General features: G+C 37.4%; 1 protein-coding gene across 1 annotated transcript in view; it reads right to left on the reverse strand.

Annotated features, from left to right (window-relative positions):
- Positions 1 to 19,091, reverse strand: part of MetRS-m (Methionyl-tRNA synthetase, mitochondrial) — a 197,439-nt gene that overhangs the window by 77,193 nt on the left and 101,155 nt on the right. The window contains exons 8-9 of the mRNA XM_090382639.1: positions 13,690 to 13,820; positions 222 to 331 (exon numbers count right to left, since the gene is read on the reverse strand). Of these exons, the coding sequence (XP_090238765.1) occupies positions 222 to 331; positions 13,690 to 13,820 (241 nt within the window). The remainder of the gene's footprint in view (positions 1 to 221; positions 332 to 13,689; positions 13,821 to 19,091) is intronic.

Raw genomic sequence — 19,091 nt, forward strand, 5'->3', positions numbered from 1 at the left:
GGTCACCAGGATTTTGCTCTTATCAGCAAGTATCTTATACTAGCTACCTCAGGAATAAGGTTCTCAAAATAACTTGCATAAGACATCAGGAACAACATCCCTTAGCTAATTGATGAGATATATATCTCTGCTAATCAGCTAAGTTATGTAACAATTAAAAAAATAAAGGTCAAAACTCAAACAGTCCTTTATTTATGTATTAAACAGAATAAAAAGTATACCTGAGAATGTCCTTGCCAATAATGTGACAATCAGCAGGCCAATAAAAGCCAGGATTTGGATAGCCTCCTACTGTCAGATAGTTTACTAAAGCATCCAGCCAAACATAAATCTAAAAAAATAAATAAATAAACAAACAGTTGTCACATAATTTTGCAGATCATGACAAAATACAATCGTATTTGTCATGATCTGCAAAAAATGGAAACTTTTTTTGCAGAGGGATATTATAAAATAACAAATTATCCCTTTATCTCATTTTTATATCCAATATGTATTGATATCTAAATCTGACTTTAGACGAATACACAATCGTTGTCTTTTTTAAAACATCTGCAGAATGGCATATGATATTCTTGTGAGCAGAAATGTCACTAAGTTAAATTCAGACTTATGCCATTCCTGATGGAAAAACAATAGTAAAGAAGACATAATAATGTAAAGAATGTACCAGCAAAAATTTTTTAGCAAAACTGGCAGTGTCATGATAGTTTAGCATGATTGTCAAAAGAACAGATGAAGAAATCAGTATGATTGCTTAAACCCTCACATTCAATAGCTAATCATTTTGACTTCCAATATTTGAACAGGATCTTTCATTCAATGAACCCACACAATGTAAACCTCTTTATGAAAAATGTAGAACAATTAGTATTATAAAACCTGTTAACTAAAATTAAATTATTCTAACATAGGAAAATTAAAATAGGAAAAATTAAATGATTCTAATGTAATTCTAACCTGTGAAAAATAATATAACTGAGAAAACACATTTTAACAGTTAGAATAGATCTCTATTAAACTTGTAAAAGATAAGAAAATAAAAACTAAAACTATAAGGAAGACTAATGGATCACATTTAAAAATATACTACAAACCAGAATTAGTTCTCTTTGAGTGATTAATGTCTCATTGTTTTAACAGGAGCAGTATAACAAATCGTAAATATCAATTATGGATTACAACAAATATTATGCATTGTAATTAAAAAGAATTTATTATTTGTAGATATTATTATTTAATGGTCCATATTAATATTCTTTGAAGGCTACAAATGTGGCACGTGATTAAGACCTTGTATAATTCTTATTTTATGAATTTAAAAAAATATCTAGACTTTAGTAAAGCACTTGAGAGCTGTTATATATATACACTGGAAGAAGTTGGAGTTATGGTATGATCTTATGCTGTACTGTAGGCTGTCTCAAAGATACGCAGACAGTTATCATAAATGGTCAGCCTTTGGAGTGGACCAGTGTAACAAGTGGGTCCCTCAGGGGAATGGTGTTGGGTCCTCTCCTAACTCTAATTTTAATAAATGACACTGACAAAGATATTCAAGGCAAGCTGTCAAATCTTTGCCAATGACTTGAAGGTGGGAAAGGTGGTTAACAACCTGAGCCAGGCCATGTTTCTTCAAAAGGTTTGGGTCAGCTGAATATACGGTCAGAAAAATTACAACTAAAATTTAATGCTTCTAAATGTAAGGTTATGCATTCAGAGAAAACAAATCCTGGAAATAGCTAGGGGAAGGGGAGTTAAAAGTAGTTCAAGGCAAAAAAGACATGAAATTTTCTATGAAGTATAAAATATGCCTTCTTAGGTGGCTAGAAAGATTGAAACCAATTTATAAGACTTTGACAGTAGGAAGAATGACACTATGCCTCTTTATAAGGCAATGGTTATATTGCATTTGGAATACTGTATTCAGATCTGGAGGTCACATTTAAAAAAAAAAAAACTTCTGGAGAGGGTTCTGAGAAGGGAGGCTGATTGGCAATTAGTGCAAAGTAATGTACATATGAAGAACAGCTCAAAAAGTGTGTCTACAAAGTCTACAATAAGATAGCTAAAGGAAGATGCAACAGATGTATAAGGCACCAAGGGGATTGAGTAAAATGAATGAGGAAGGTCTGTTTTCCCTTATAGGTAAGACAGAAACTATGGGAAACAAACAAAATCTCAGGTTTGGTTTGATTTGATTTGATTTAAGAATTCTTGGCGCAAGAGCTACTGCAGCTAAAATGCGCCTATAAAATTTTATATTTTATATAATGGTTTTGTTTTAATTCGTATATTGCTGCTAATGATTTCCAAGAGTAACAGAGAATGACTATAGCTTGCTTTAGAGATAATATTTAGTTTATTTATTTTCTTGACGAACTGAAAAACATCTGCTATATTTTTTCTATCTTCCAGTATGGTTTTGAGAGTGAGGGAGTGATGTTTGTTTAGCTCTTTGAAGGAGTTTCGGCGCTCATCTGCAAAAGCTGGACAAGTAATCAGTACATGTTCTACTGTTTGTTGTGTGTGACAGATAGGGCATAGAGGGGGGATCCTCTCCTCGCAAAAGATAACAGTGACTGAAATACGTGTGTCCTATCCTTAACCTAGCAAGTATCACTTCATCGTGTCTATTTTTCTGAATGCTGGATTTCCATGGTTGGAGTAATCTTTTAATCTGATGCAATTTGTTAATGGTAAGTACTTACCATTGCTGCTGCCAGTGATGTATCCCACTATGATCAATAACGTGTTTATAGTCTGAGAAAGGGATATATTCTGATGCAGAAATATTGTTGTTGTTGGCTTCTTGGGCAGCTCTGTCTGCTTGCTCGTTACCATGTATTCCAACATGGCTTGGAATCCAGCAAAATCTAATGTTACGACGTTGTTCAAGGAGTTTTGATATTTTCTATTGAATCTGCTGTTGTAGAGGATGTTTGTTAGAACTGATATTTTGTGTTGTCATCATGGAACTACGGGAGTCAGTAAAAATTATGCTGTTTTGAAAACTTGAATGGTCGATTTCGTCTAGTGCTAACATAACGGCTTGCAGTTCTGCGGTATAAATGCTACAGTCTTTTGGGAGTTTTTGGGCCAATGTGATGTCAGAAAAGTAAACTGCCGCTCCCACATGAGAATCAGTTTTGGATCCATCTGTATATAGAAAGCAATGATCTGAAAATTGTGCCTTATAAGCAGCATGCAGCTGTTGATGGTTTATATGAGAAAGGATCTGTTTGCTCGAAATGTGGAAGGAGGAGTCACATAAAGGTTGTCTGATTATCCATGGTGGAGTAGACTGCTTCGTCAGCGGATTTATGTTATCTAGGTTAAGATCTCTACTGAGAAGAAGGTTTTTTAATCTCACATTCGCAGGTTTATTGATTCTTTGTTGTTGCTGATAATGTTGTTCCCATTCAGAAGCAAAAAGAGTTTTCTGTAGAGGGTGATCTGGTAAGGATTTTATTTTAGCTGCATAAGAGAGTAATTGATTTTGTTTTCTGATTTGCAGAGGAGGTTCTTGAGAAATGTATCAATTGGGTGGTGCGGAAAGCTCCAAGGGCTAAATGGAGTGTGCAGTGTTGTACCGGGTCGAGCCATCTCAGGGCACTAGGTCTTGCCGAGTCATAGACTGGGGCACCATAGTCTAGCTTAGACAGAATGAGAAGGTGAAATAAACGTAGTAGGATTGTCCTGTCTGCTCCCCAGGATATAGCTGATAGGACCTTCAAGATGTTCATTTTCTTCAAACAGTGGACTCTTATGTGACTGATATGCTCTAGGAAAGTCAGTTTTTTGTCAAAAACTAATCCTAAGAAACGGACACTATTTTTAACTGGGATGATCTGTTCTTTCAGCCTGAGTTCTGGGTCAGGATAAGATTCCTTTTTCTGCAGAAATGTATACATGCAGTCTTTTGTACCGATATTCTATATCCATTTCTTTCTGTCCATTTTATGACTCTGTTAATGGCTACTTGCAATTGCCGTTCTATTGTCCTCACATGCTGCGCTTGATAAGAAATGCTGAAATCATCAGCATAAACTGTTGTAAAGATATTGTTTGGGATTTGTTCTATTATTGTGCTGAAGTGGACTGCAAAAAGTGTGGCACTAAGTACAGATCCTTGAGGGACCCCTTCTTCTTGATAAAATATATTGGAAAGTGTATTGTTCATTCGAACTTGGAAGGTCCAATTCTTAAGGAAATTGTATATGTAGAGGAGTAGATATCCTCTAAGGCCAAGTTGATGTAACATTTTAAGTATACCATATCGCCACATGGTATCATATGCCGTTTGAATATCAAAATTAACCATGATTTGGTGTGGTTTCCTGAGAAAATCATTTCTTACTTGATTTTCCAGTTGTATAAGTACATCCAAGGTACAGCGATTTTTTCTAAGGCCAAATTGTTCTGGGTTGAGAAGATCATTATTTTCTAGATACCATGTTAGTCTATTGTTGACCATTTTCTCTAAGATCTTGCCTAAGCAGCTAGTCAAAGCTATGGGATGGTAGTTCTGTGGGTCTGAGAGATCTTTTCCCTGTTTTGGGAAAGCTAGTATTATTGTGTGGTGCCATTTGTTTGGGAAAGAATTTTCAAGGTATATTTTGTTGTATAGATCTAACAGGGCTAATTGGGACTGTTCATCTAATTGTTGTATCATTGCATAATGGATTCATCAGGACCGACTGCGCTGTTTCACCTGTAGCAGAGTTTGTTTTAGTTCTGCTGCCGTGAGTGGCAAGTTGTATTGTTCACACTGATTGGTAGAAAAGTTTAATTTTATTTTTTCGGCCTCTTTCTTGTACGTTTTGAAAGCAATGGGGTATGCACAATTAGCAGATGTATTCGAAAAATTTTCACCAAGCACATTGACTATCTAAGGTATTTGTAACCAACTGTCCTTTTCAATTTAGCAATGGAGAGTGGTTTAATTGAGAATTGTTGGTCATCCTTCTGATCTTTTTACAGATAAGTGTAGCTGGTGTGGAAATAGTTATAGTGAATGCAAATTTCATCCAAGCAGCTTTTTTGCTTATTTTTTGCACTTTCCTGACCTTGGCTCTGGCTCTCTTGAATTGTATCAGATTGTCTGTTGTTGGATTTTTGCGAAAAAGGTTCCAGGCTCTATTTCTCTCTTTTTTAGCTTCCCAGCACTCTTTGTTCCACCATGGTTTTGGATATATTCTGATGTTAGAAGATGTTTTAGGTATTGTCTTTTCCGCAGCTTGAAGCATACTATCAGTAACATAGGTTACTGATGTTTGTACTAATTCTCTTTTAATAATGTTGCAGTCTAACTTGACTAGTAACCTGAATGTTTCCCAATCTGCATCATATATTTTCCATCTGGGGTGCCTATTGGTTTGGCATGGCGTTTTTTCCATGATTTTCAAAATAATGGGGTAGTGGTCACTGCTCAATGGAGTCTCGTGCACACTCCATTTAGTCATAGGGAACAGTGTTGGGGAACAGATTGATAAGTCTATTGCAGAACTGCTTTTTGATGGAAGGTGGAAATATGTGTGTGTGCCGTCATTTAAAATCATTAGGTTGTTCTCGACAATTAATTTTTCTATTTGCTTACCCTTCTGGTCTATTTTGTGATCGCCCCATAGTGGGTGATGTCCCTTTAGGTCATCACCTAAGATGCAGAATGGAGGTGGTAGTTGAGTGATCAGCTCTTCGAAATCCTTAAATCGGAATTCTTGATTAGGGGGTAGATATATTGAGGCTATGGTAATATTGACGCCTATTGCTAGACGGGCTGCAACTGCTTCTAATGGTGTGTTCAATGGTATTGTTTGGGAAGGGACATGTCTGTTAACTAGTATTGCAACTCCTCCTCTCGCTGTTCCATTCGTTATGCGATCCTTTCTATATGTGATATAATTTTTGATTATACTATTATCCTGTTGTTTTAAATAGGTTCCTTGTAGGCAGATACTTAGTGGGTGGTACTGGGTGATGAGAATAACATCATTAGTGTTTGAGCAAAAACCTTGACAGTTCCATTGGATAATCGTATCTGTCATTTGGGGTTAGATGTTCCCTCGGATTGCTTCCTTGGGGCTGATTTATTTTTGTCTACCTTGGTTTTGTCTTTTTTTGAAAAATAGGGTCTACCCGTATCCATTTCTTCTTCAGTAAAGAGTTCGAGAACTGGTTCCTCTCCTTGGTTTCTTGCATCCGTGTCCATTTGTTCTGCAATCTTTTTTCCTATACTACCTATCTTTTCTTTGTTTGTTTTCTTCTTACATTTTCTGAATTATCTGGTGGGAAAATAAAGGAGTATTGATAATCTTTTCTTGTTTTTGTGATGGAGATGGTTTGTAAAACTCACGAACCCATTCTGAGATGGATTCTCCTGGGGGGATTGTAACATCAGTTTGTGTGCCACAACATTTTGAATTGGGTAGTTTAATTTCCGGAGCCTTCTGCGCATAAGAAGGTTTGTTTGCTATATTTATTGTAATTACCTTTTTAGCTTCCTGATATGAAACTCCATTTTCTGCTTTGTATTTTTGTATCATTTTTTCCTTCTTCGAAATTTCACACTCCCTTGAATATGCAGTATGATCTCCTTTACAATTTACACATTTATGGTTTCCAGCTGTGCAAGTAGGAGTGGCATGTTCTTGCAAACCACAGTTTCCACATGTTAATTTTCCTCTACATACTGTCTGTGAGTGACCAAACTTCTGACAGTTGAAACAACGGAGAGGATTCGGGATGTACGGTCTTATATTGCAGTGTAGATATCCAGCTTTTACTGATCTGGGTGATTTAGGCGTGTTGAATATGAGTATCAGATTCCTGGTGGGGGTGATTATCCCTTCTTTTTTAATTGTAATTCTTTTAACACTGATGACTCCTTGTTCCTGAAGTTCCATTTGAATTTCCTCTTCGGGCACATTTAGAAGGTCCCATTCCGTAATGACACCTTTTGAAGTATTTAATATATTGTGTGGGGATACTATTACTGGTATTCCTGCAAAGGTTGTCATTTGTAATAATTTTTCTGAGTGTTTAGCATTGGCCATTTCTACCAAAATGTCACCTGATTTTAGTCTTTTAACTTGTTTTGGTGGGCCGACATAACTCTCAAGAGTCTTTTGTATGAGAAAGGGTGACAATTGTCCTACCGCTTTCTCAGTATTTGAGTGTACAATAATATATGTTGGAGAAATTAAAACTTGAGAGTCAGTTTTTAATCTCTTTGGGGAGACAGTCATTTCTATCGCCTTTTCTGATTGTCTTAGAGGCGTCTCCGAAAGAACTAGATTTCTCATATCTTGGATCAGTTCTATTCGGGTCCGTTGACCCAGTGGATTCCTGGGTATTGGAGTCAGTTCGCTCCATTTCGCCCTGAAAGGGAGCGCTTTTCCCTTCCAGGTTACCAGCCCTGCCACGTGGAGGCAGGAGCAGTGCCGCCCTGTGACCAAGCACTAGGAGGTTAGTAATTAAGATATAACAGAAAATAAAAGGGAAAGAGAAGGTTGCTTTCCTTCTTAATCTAGTAAAATTGCTTTCTTTACTATGGATTATTTAATTGTGTGTTAATAAATGCTTTAAATAAGGAAACGATTTCTACTTCAAGAAAGAGCGCTAATTCAGAGCGAAAAGTCACTTGATCACAGAATCGCTTGGCACTTGGGGCCCAAAATCTCAGGGACAACTGGATCTCATAAGAGTTCACCTAGAGGCAGTGGATGTCGAACAATGGAATAAATTGCCTCCCAGTACAGTCACGGCAGCAAGTCCGGCTAAGTTTAAAGCAGAAATGGAACGTTGTCTTGTGGAAATGGGAACAGCATAGTTATTCTATTATATTTTAATTTTTATTATTTTTTTTTTCACTATTAAAAAAATAAATAAATTTTCTGTTTATACTCCAGGATGACCACACAGTCAGAGCAGTTCACAAGACAGAGAGAATACAACAAACAGCACTGTATTCAGTAGTCACGGGCTTGAACCCCATATTCACTTTCATGCCTTGAAGAAAACATTCACTTCATTTGGCCTTCCTTATAGTAAAACTAATATACCAATACTCCCCTTCCCCACAAAGTTTTGCATTTTTGTGCATTCTTCTTAACTTTATATTGTAACTTTAAATTAAGAACTTTTTTTTTTTAATGCATGTTAAAAAATGTGAAATACAGCAATATGATGACAGGTATGCCAAATGGCCTCCTACAAATGCAATACAGGTCTGTACCCATGAAATGATGTAGCATCAATTCTTAGTTGAACACATTTATCGCACATGCAGATCCTACATTTCTCTTACTGTAGCTATAATGGCTGCCTTTCAAGATTCCAACTTCCAAACTGCATTCATTCAAAAATCTCTGAATCCTATATAAAATAATCTTCAAACAGAAATGTTTGCATTTTTTACTTCAAGTACTGTTGGAGAACTGTTTTCTTTCCTCCAACAGATCCAGAGATAAGAGTTTTGAATAATTATGAATTTTACCATTAGGTGCTGAAACTGTTCATCAAAGCATTCATAGCACTAACTGTTCATCAAAAAAGAAAGCGCACACTCGACTTGATAATGCTGTCCTGAAAGACCATCATCTTAATGCTTCCCATTTAAGAGAAAAATTGCCAGCATACAGTTTAAATGATTACCCAATATGTAGGATTACAAATTTTCTAGCAATCTAAATAGCTCAAAATGAAATCATGTTTACTATTATATTATGGCTTCCCCATGTTGAGTACAAACTTTAAAAGGTTATAGTACCATGACTTCCAGAGCAAGATTTCACATCAACTAAAATAAATGAAGTTTATCTTACAAATACTTCTCTTTTTAATTGTAATTACACTTGGTCGTCAACTTACGACCACAAAAAATATAAATAATAAATAAATTAATAATAAATCAGGAAGTCACTACTGAGGACACCCATAACCCAGGTGAGGAGGCACATTGATGACGGGAGGCCTGAGGACACCACCAAGCACATACACTCAGTCGCTTTCAAGCATCTGTTGCATGTGGTGTATTAATTAAAGTTCTACTGAAATACCCATAAAATGTTTAGTAAAAGGAAAATGCCTTCATCTACATATATGCCAGCTAAAAGGTCAAGGAAAACTATTGATTTAGAGTGTAAAATTAAAGTTATCCAGCAGTATAAAGGCAGAAAGAAAGTGAATACGATAGCATGTGACTTGAAGTTATCACATTCCACGGCATCGATGATACTTAAAGACAAAGAAAGAATTCGGGAAGCTGTGAAAGGTTCTGCATCTATTAAGTCTACAATTATAATCAAACAACGACAGGGACCCATCCATGAAATGGAGTAATACAAAAAAATACACCCATGAGCCTTCACACAGTGCAAGCGAAGGCTAGACGTTTGTTTCAGAGTTTAAAATCATGCACTGGAGACGATTACGCAGAAGATTTTCAGGCTAGTTAGCATTAGCATTAGTAGAGGCATTTGATGCAAGAAAGCAAGCTTATGCAGCATCAGCCAAAAAAAAAAAAAAAAAAAACCACTTCCACTTCACCCCTCTGTTCGTTCAAAATACCTGTCCAGCTGAGCCTTAAACTTATTTACGCTATCAACCTCCACCACAAGGGATGGAAGTCTGTTCCACCAACCAACCACCCGCTGGCTAAAGGCAAATTTCCACACGTCTATCCTACATCTGTCTTTCCTCAATTTGAATTTATGCCCTCTCAGGTGATTTTTCTGAGCTAGAGGAAGAATCCCATCACCATTGAGCATGCTTAAACCATTCAAGGCTTTATACACCTCTATCAGATCACCTCGCTGGTGCCTAGTCTCCAGACACTGTAATTTGCAAAACTTAAGCCTTTCTACGTAAGAGCACCCCTTTGTTCCATTCACTAATCTTGTTGCCCTTCTCTGTACTCGTTCCAGCAGCTCTACATCCTTCTTGAAATGAGGCCTCCAGACCTGTATACAGTACTCTAGGTGTGGCCTGACCATCGCCTTACACAATGGAATAATCACCTCCTTATCACTGCTGGAAAAATTCCTGTATATCATTGACAATACTCCATGAGCTACTCTTGCAGCCCGCCTGCACTGCTCAGAGAACTTCATATCTGCCTGCACAACCACCCCCAAGTCCCTTTCATTCTCTACCACTGTCAGTGTAGTACCACAGAGTTGATACGTTGCTCTGGGGTTGCTGTTTCCCATGTGTAGTACTTTACATTTGTCAATGTTAAACTTCATTTGCCACCTCTCAGCCCATCTGCTCAACCTATCCAGATCCTGCTGCAGCAGCAGCAGCATAGTGTCAGTAGTGTCCTTGACAACCCTGCCAACCTTTGTATCGTCTGCAAACTTGGACATTAAGCCCAATATACCATCATCAATATCATTTATAAATACAGAAAACAATAATGGACCCAACACTGAGCCCTGAGGGACTCCACTAATAACATCAGTCTACGATGAGCAGTGTCCATTGATTACCACTCTCTGTCTTCTCCCCCTCAACCACCCCTTTATCCATAGCAGCAATTTGCCTCCAATGTCACACTGCTCCAATTTGTGTAGCAGTCTTCCATGTGCAACAGTATCAAAAGCCTTTCTAAGATCCAAGTATATAATATCAAACTTATTCCCTGCATCCAGTTCTTTTGTGACTGCATCATAGTATCCAATCAAGTTGGTCAGGCAAGACTTCCCCTTAACAAAACCATGCTGTGTCTGAGCTATATCTGAAGTCTTGTCTAAATGATCCTGCAGTGCTTCTTTAACCAGTGCCTCCATTAATTTTCCTGGAACAGAAGTTAAGCTCACAGGTCTATAATTACTTGTGTCAGCCTTTGATCCTCCTTTGTGAATTGGGGTCACATTTGCACATTTCCAGTCTATGGGTACCTCCCCTGAGTCCAAGGAAGCTCTCATAATTATGGTTAAGGGTTTGCTTACTTCCTTTGTTGCCTCCTTTAATATAACTGGATAGATCCCATCCACCCCGGGTGCCTTTCTTGTGTTTATCTTCAACAGTTTCTCCTCCACTTTACTCCCAGTTATTTCAAGATTCTGTAGCTTACTGCTAGAGTTGAATTAAAACAGTTCCTTATTATACTCATCTGAGTCATTAGGCCTATAGCACATTCCTACTCACAATTTTGATCTCCCAATGTTTATGTCACACCAAACTGACTCAACACGGCACTGTCCAGCGATGTCGACTGGCTTCACTTCCTTGGTTTTTATGTGTTTCTTAACTAATAGCATAACCCCTCCCCCCTTCCTATCCTGTCTATCCTTTCTGTAGACGTTGTACTCCCCAAATTGCAGTTCTGCATCCCTTATATCTGTGTGACACCACGTCTCTGATATCCCAACAATATCTGCCTTCGATGTTTTGAGCAATACCTCAAATTCATCAAATTTATTTACTAAACTCCTAGCATTGGTGTACACGCAAGTATACCTGCACCTGTTTCTATTCTTAGCTACCCTAACACAACCCATGTGTTTACTTGTACCGCAATGGCTCCCAGCAGTCTCTGAAATACCATGCATCTTGTTTTTCAGGCTTCTGCTCATTCTCATAGAAGCAGTGCAAGAATCTCTTTCACCTCTGCTAGTGGCTACTGTCAATCTATTGGTCTTTGTCTCCACCCAAGCTAGCAGTTTTCCGACCCACCTAACACTGCCTCGATAGCATCAGCAAATATTCTTGCACCCTTTCTATTTAAGTGTATCCCATCCCTGTAGAAGCAATCTCTCCTGTTAACAAGTACAGTCCAGGCTGAAAAAAATTCTACCCCTTGAGCCTTGCACAATCTTTCCAGGGCCGAATTGATCGACAAGGTACTAGGTGGTTTAAGCATTTTAAAAAAAGATTTGCTTTGTGCATGTCACAGGAGAAGCAGGAAGTGCAGATGAAGATGGAGCCAAAAAATTTGTTGATAGTTTCGACTCTAATCATAGAAGAAGGTTATCTATTGGAACAAATATTCAACATAGATGAAACCGGCTTGCAATGGAAACACATGCCTAATCGTACGTACATACACCAAGAAGCAAAAAGGATGCCAGGATTCAAAGCTTTTGAGGATCAGTTAACTTTGTTGCTTGGTGGGAATGCCATGGGTTTTAAGCTGAAGCCTTTTCTCATTTATCATTCAGAAAACCCTCGTGCATTTAAGCACATCAACAAGCACACACTGCCCATTTATTACTGTTCAAACCCTAAAGCTTGGATGACTCAAGCACTGTTCGAAGACTGGTTCATGAACTGCTTCATTCTCCAGGCTTGTGAATATTGTGCAGAGAGAGAGGTATCCCTTTCAAGATTTTATTGGTTATGGACAATGCCCCTGGCCACCCCCTCACCTGGACAACCTTCATCATGATGTTAGAGTGGTTTTTATGCCACCTAACACAACCGCTCTTATTCAACCCATGGATCAGGGTGCTATTTCAGCATTCAAGGCTCACTATCTCAGAACGACATTCGCACAAGCCATTGAAGCAATAGATTCTGATGTTGATTCATCTTTGCAAGACTTTTGGAAGCAGTACAATATTCTTCAGTGTATCAAGAATATTTCAACCGCATGGGAATGTGTAACAAAGAATTGTATGTCGGGAATTTGGAAAAAGTGTCTAAAATGTTATGCGAATACTACATTTGAAGGATCTGAAAAAGGAGAGGAGCTGGAAATGATTACAGAAAAAATAGTTAAACTTGCAAAAAATCTTAAATTAGAATGTGAAATATAAGACAGAGGAGTTTCTAGATTGTGAGACAAAAATTGATTGAATTTCCAATTCAATCAACTTGGAAATTCAATCAATTGGAAACACAGAGAGTGGCACAAGAAAAAGGAAGAGAAGAAAAAGAGAAAGAAAAAGAGCCAGAAAAGAAATTCACTGCAAAGGGTTTATCAGATTCTTTTTCGCAACCGAATAAAGCTCTCGCCAGTTTCGAAGCAATGGACCCTAATGTCAAACGATTTACAAATGTTGAACGTATCATTCAAGATGCTGTGCATTGCTATCGTGAGATATATGAAGAAAAAAAGAAACAAACTGTTCAAACAAAGCTCAGCATGTTCCTCATCAAGAAAACATCTTCTACCTCAACCCAAGAACATGACCCTGACGATCCACAACCCAGCACACACAAAGATTAAAACTGATTTTGTAAATTTCATTTGTATTAATTTTTACATTAATTTTAGATTGTATTTTTGTGTTTGATTGTATTTTTGTGTTTGCAGTACATTATGTACAGTATTATTTTTCACATTATGTACAATATAATTATAGATTGTAGTTTTGTATTTTTATAAACAGTATGAATAATAAACCAATTAAAATGTAGAGAACGTATGAATTTAACCTCATAGAGAGAGATAGCCTAGGCGTATAAACGAAGGTATGTACAGTATCGCTAAGTAAAAGATAAAATACTGTATTTAAAATGAAAAATAAAAGATGATAAGAATTTAAAAGATTATAAAAATAAATTATAAAGATGATAAAAAGATTAGAAAGGTTAAAAAATACGGTTAATAAATATATGGCCGACATACGACCAGATCGACTTACGACCTGTCAGTCAGAACAGAAGTCGGTCGTAAGTCGATGACCAACTGTATTGTTTTCTGTAATAATAATTTCAAAAGGAAAAACTACATTAGCTCACAGTTTGGGAAGGATCACCAGGAACAGAAATACCCCACTGAACTCGCGAACAATTTCTGGAGACAGAAATGTCAGCAATTCCTTGATCAATCCAAAGTCTTAACAAATCTGCAAACTTAGTAGGTTTTACAACTAAAAAAAAAAAAAAACAAACAAGAAAGAATATTTACATCCTTAATGGTAACTCTAAAAAGCATTATGAAATACTGGTTAAAAGAAATACATCAGGTACTATGGTAATTACGAAACAATGACTTATAAAATGCATTGAGAGTTTAAAAAATTTATATATATATTTTTTTTTTCAACAGGGCAATAGAGTCATATGATGGAACTCAGAATAAAAGCCAAAAATATTTTTGTGTGTTTTCAGGATATTACTGGAGGACAGATATCACTTGAAAACACTAGAGTGGTTGCATAGAAGTAGAATACTACAATAGTTAATATGGGAAGGAAGAAAGGAGAAACTATTAAAATACAAATAGAGGAGGCGGGGAATTGATGTGATAAAGCAATTTGCTACTCTGCCTACTACTAGTACTAAATAAAAGTAAAAATAAAATAATCCCTATAGAGTACACATCAATAAGGACATATTTAATAAAAATACAATGCTTCAGTTACTCAGACAAATATCAAAAATGCCTCGCAACGAGTAAATAAAAGTGAAATTTATGGTCATTTGTTAAACAACAATATGGTTGTTAAAGAGAAAGTTATAAATTATATACAGATGTCAGCAAAAAGGCCTTGTGTGTCGGGAATAAACATACTGAAACAAATCTTATAAACTACCAACAAAATGTAAAAATATAAAATAAAGTTTTATTATAATACAGTGGAAAAAAAAAGTACAATATAACAGAAACTTTATAAAGAATAGATGCTAATGACAGATAAAAATAAAACATACAGATAAATACTGAGTGATAAAAACAAAATATACACTATGAAGCTTACAATGTACTTCTTTATCAACTTCGAAGATAAGTAGTACAAACGTACCACCATTATATTTTGCAGAATGGCGGCATCATCATCATCAGCCATTTGCAATCCACTGCAGGATGAAGGCCTCTCTAGCAACTTTCCAGTTCCTTCTGTTTTGAGCACTGGCCATCCATTTACTACCCGAAAACTCATGAATTTCATCTATCCATCTCCTCGTATTGCTTCCTTGGGGCTGATTTAACTTTGTTTACCTTGGTTTTGTCTTTCTTTGAAACCGTATCTTTCTTTGAAACCGTATGTCTACCCGTATCCATTTCTTCTTCAGCGAAGATTTCGAGAACTGGTTTCTCTCCTTGGTTTCTTGCATCCGTGTCCATTTGATTCTGCAATCTTTTTTTCCTGTACTACCTATCTTTTCTTTGTTTGTTTTCTTCTTACATTTTCTGAATTATCTGGTGGGAAAGATAAAGGAGTATTGATAATCTTTTCTTGTTTTTGTGATGGCCTTTGTCTCCGCCTTTGTCTTCCAGGTTTTCTTCTAGCTCCTCTTGGGTACCATTCTGTTATTTACTTAGTCCATCTGTCATCATGTCTTCGAGCTATGTGTCCTGCCCAAGACCATTTTAGTTCTTTAGTTTTGATAAAAATGTCCTTTACTTGAGTTTGCTGCCTAATCCATGTGTTTCTCTTCTTATCTAACAGTCTGATTCCCAGTATAATTTGTTCCATTCTTTGCTGTGTAGTTCTCAGCTTCTCTTCCATTCTTTTGGTGAGTGCCCAAGTTTCACTTCCATAAGTCATGGTGGGGAGTATACATTGATTCATTATTTTACGTTTCAGACAAACTGGGATATTGCTCTTCAGTATTTGACTATATTTCCTGAATGCTATCCATCCAAAATTTATTCTTCTCTTGACTTCCAGCCATTTATCATTATTACAGCTAATAACTTGTCCCAGATAAGTATATGACTCCACCTTTTCAATTACTGCTTTTTCAATCATTATTTCCCTTTCTATGGCATACTTGTTCATCATTACTTTTGTTTTAGCCATATTCATCTTTAGTCCAAAATCTTTACTAACTGTGCATAACTGATTAAGATTTTCTTCTAATTCTTTGGGATCGTGGCTTATGACCACAATGTCATCTGCAAATCGTAAATGGTTTAGGTACTCTCCGTTCACACTGACTCCTTTCTGCGACCAGTCTAATCTTCTGAAAGCTTCCTCAAGGGCAGCAGTAAACAGCTTCGGAGATATTGTGTCTCCTTGTCGAACTCCTTTCTCAATTTGAAATTTCCTGCTGTCTTTGTCTAGTCTAATAAAGGAGGTAGCACTCTCATATATTTTCTTCAAAATCATAAAATATGGGGTATCTATGCCTTGTCTTTGCAGTGCCCGAAACATTGCCTTATGCTGTATGGAGTCAAATGCCTTTTCATAATCCACAAATGCCAGGCATAATGGTGTTTTATATTCATTTGCTTTCTCCATTAGCTGTGATATTATGTGAAGGTGATCCATAGTTGAGAATCCTGTCCTAAAGCCAGCTTGCTCTTTCGGTTGATTCTCATCAAGTATTCTTTCTAATCTGTTAGTAATGACCCTTGTGAACAACTTGTAGATGTGGAATAACAAGCTAATTGGTCTATAATTTCCAATTTCTGATTTATCTCCTTTCTTATGCAGCAAAATTATGATTGCATTATTCCACTGCTTAGGCGTCACACCTTTTCTAATGCACTTTGTGAAGAGCCTTGCCAGTTTTTGTGTTATGTCTCTTCCTCCCAATTTTAACAACTCTACAGTAACTTCATCTTCCCCCGGGGCTTTCTGATTCTTCATTTTCTTCAATGCATGTTCTACCTCATCAGGAAGAATATTGGGTATGTCGTATGTGTTGCTACTTTGCAATCCATCTTCCCCACTGCTGACATCATTCCCTCGCTCCTTGTATAATTCTCTATAGTAGTCTTCTGCTATTTGAATTATGCCTTCTCTGCTGTTTATAAGTACACCATCACTATTCTTCAGTTTCAGTATCATTTGTCTTTCTGTATTATTGCTCATGGCTGCTGATTTAAATCCTTTGTTTTCCCTTAATGCTTGTTCAACTTTTCTTGTGTTAGATCTTCTTATGTTCTCTCTGAGTCTCTTTTCTAATGGCTTTGCATAACTCAGTATACTCAATTTTCTCCCTGTCAGTGTTTTTCTTGCTCTTCATTTGTCGTCTTCGGTTCATCGTGACAAGTGTTTCTTGACTAATTTTTTCTTCTTTGGATTTCTTTTTCCCTATAGGTTTCTTGGGCTTTATCACTTTCAGAAAGTTGTAATATTCCTCATCGATATCTTGGTCCTGAGCAGTCTGCAGAAGCTCAAACTTGTTCTAAAGTTCCAGTACATACTGCTTTTTCTCCTCCTCTGTTATCTCAAAGACCTTTGTATTATTTACTCGAGTCAGTTTTTTCCTTTCCTTTCCTGCATCTATATCAAGTGTACATCTTACCATTCTGTGATCACTTCCAACATTTACCTTATTCAGGACGGTAACATCATTCACAATATATCTTATGTTAGTGAAGATGAAGTCGATTTCATTAGTTGTTATTCCATTTGGACTCTCATGTCCACTTTCTGTTCACCCTTTTCTTGAAAAAAGTGTTCATTACTGACAGTCCTTGAGATTCTGCAAATTCCACAAGTCTTTCACCTCTTTCATTTCTTTCACCAATTCCAATAATTCCTCTTTCTGCGCTGTTTTGCCTTTTTCCAAACTTAGCATTGAAGTCCCCCATAATAATAGTGTAGTGAGCTTTCTGCTCATCTAGAAGACTCTCAATTTCGGTGTACATTTCTTCAACCTCTTCATCATCATGGCTCGATGTTGGTGCATAAATCATTATAATCTTTAGCTTGTACCTCTTAGAAATCCTGAGTAGTAGTCTTGACACCCTTGGTGATGTACTTTTGAATTCCAAAATGTTGTTTTTTATATCTTTATGGACCAGAAAGCCAACTCCACCTTCACTCCTTTCACTGTTTCCATTGGTGTACAGCAGATTTCCACTTGATAAACTTATAAGTGATTCATTTCTTCTTCTTGTTTCAGCCAAACCGATGATATTCCAATTCACATTTTCTAATTCCTTTTCCAGCTCTAACATCTTGTCTTCACCGATGAGTGATCTTACGTTATAACAGGCCAAGTTCAGTTTCCGTGCATGCAGCCTGGTCGTACCCAGAGATTCTTAGCACCCTCTGCTTCCGCTCTGATCCTCTCGCTGCCGTAAGAGGGAGAGTGAAAGCTGCTGGGGACTGAGGGCCATTTGCTTTGTCGTGCTGTCATATGCTGGAGGGTTTGGTCTTTTCCTCTTCACGCTGACCAGGCGTCTTGAAAAGAACCACTCTACACATTCGTTGCCACCTAAGTGACGTAACAGGGCTTACCATCGAGGTGTGCATGAGTGGATTTTAGGGAGGCAGGCCAACCGGACTTCTCCTAAATATTCTGTAATAGAGAGATATTGGATCCATCAGTGTTTTAGGCTGAGTGTCTGATAACACACAGGATACCTGTTCCCCTCTAAGTCCCCTCTAAGCAGAATGGCATAAACAACTGCAACAGACCAATGTAGGTCACGATGTGGAGAGAAAGAGAAAAAAAAACATGAGACAGAAAGAAAAGCAGTGTTTAAAACAGCTGTCAGACTCTGTGGAAATAGGACAATATACACTGAGTGATCACTGAATTATGACCACCTACGTAATACTCCATAGGTTCTCCTTTTCCCTCAGTACAGCAGCTATCCAACCTGGCATTGATTCAAAAAAAGATGTTGGAAGCGTTTGGGAGGTATGGCCAACCAAGCTGTATGTAATGCGGCCAGCAATGCAGGTATGGAGGTGATTGGTGTATCCAGATGCCTGTTATGCCTTTTCATAGTGTCCCACAAGTGCTCTATGGAATTGATATCGGGGGAGTTCGGAAGCCAATCGATATACTGGAAGTCAGAACTGTGTTCCTCAAACCATTCCTGCACAACAAGTGCCCAACGGCTTGGTGCATTGCCATCTTGGAAGATACCATCATTATTTGGGGAAAAGTGTAACATAGCAGGGTGTACACAGTCAGCAAGCTGTTGACGATAGCAGAGACCAGTGATATGTTGTTCCACATGCACCAGGGGTCCAAGTTCCTGCCAGTGAAACATGGCCCACACTATACAACCACTACACAACATACAATGACCATCCATGGTGTGGAGTAAATAATGTGACTCATCCGACCAGCACACCTCCTTCCAGTCTTCTAACGGCCAACTTGCATGCTCTTTGCATCAGGCGAGTTTTTTACACCAATGAATCTTGGTTAGAAGAGGATGCCGTATGGGTCATCTGCTGGTACAGCCCATACGTGCGAGCACCAGTTCAGCTATTTGGGAAATC

Source organism: Mastigoproctus giganteus, chromosome 1 (genome assembly GCF_048544385.1).
Source record: "Mastigoproctus giganteus isolate SK-2022 chromosome 1, ASM4854438v1, whole genome shotgun sequence".
Classification (NCBI taxonomy): domain Eukaryota; kingdom Metazoa; phylum Arthropoda; class Arachnida; order Uropygi; family Thelyphonidae; genus Mastigoproctus; species Mastigoproctus giganteus.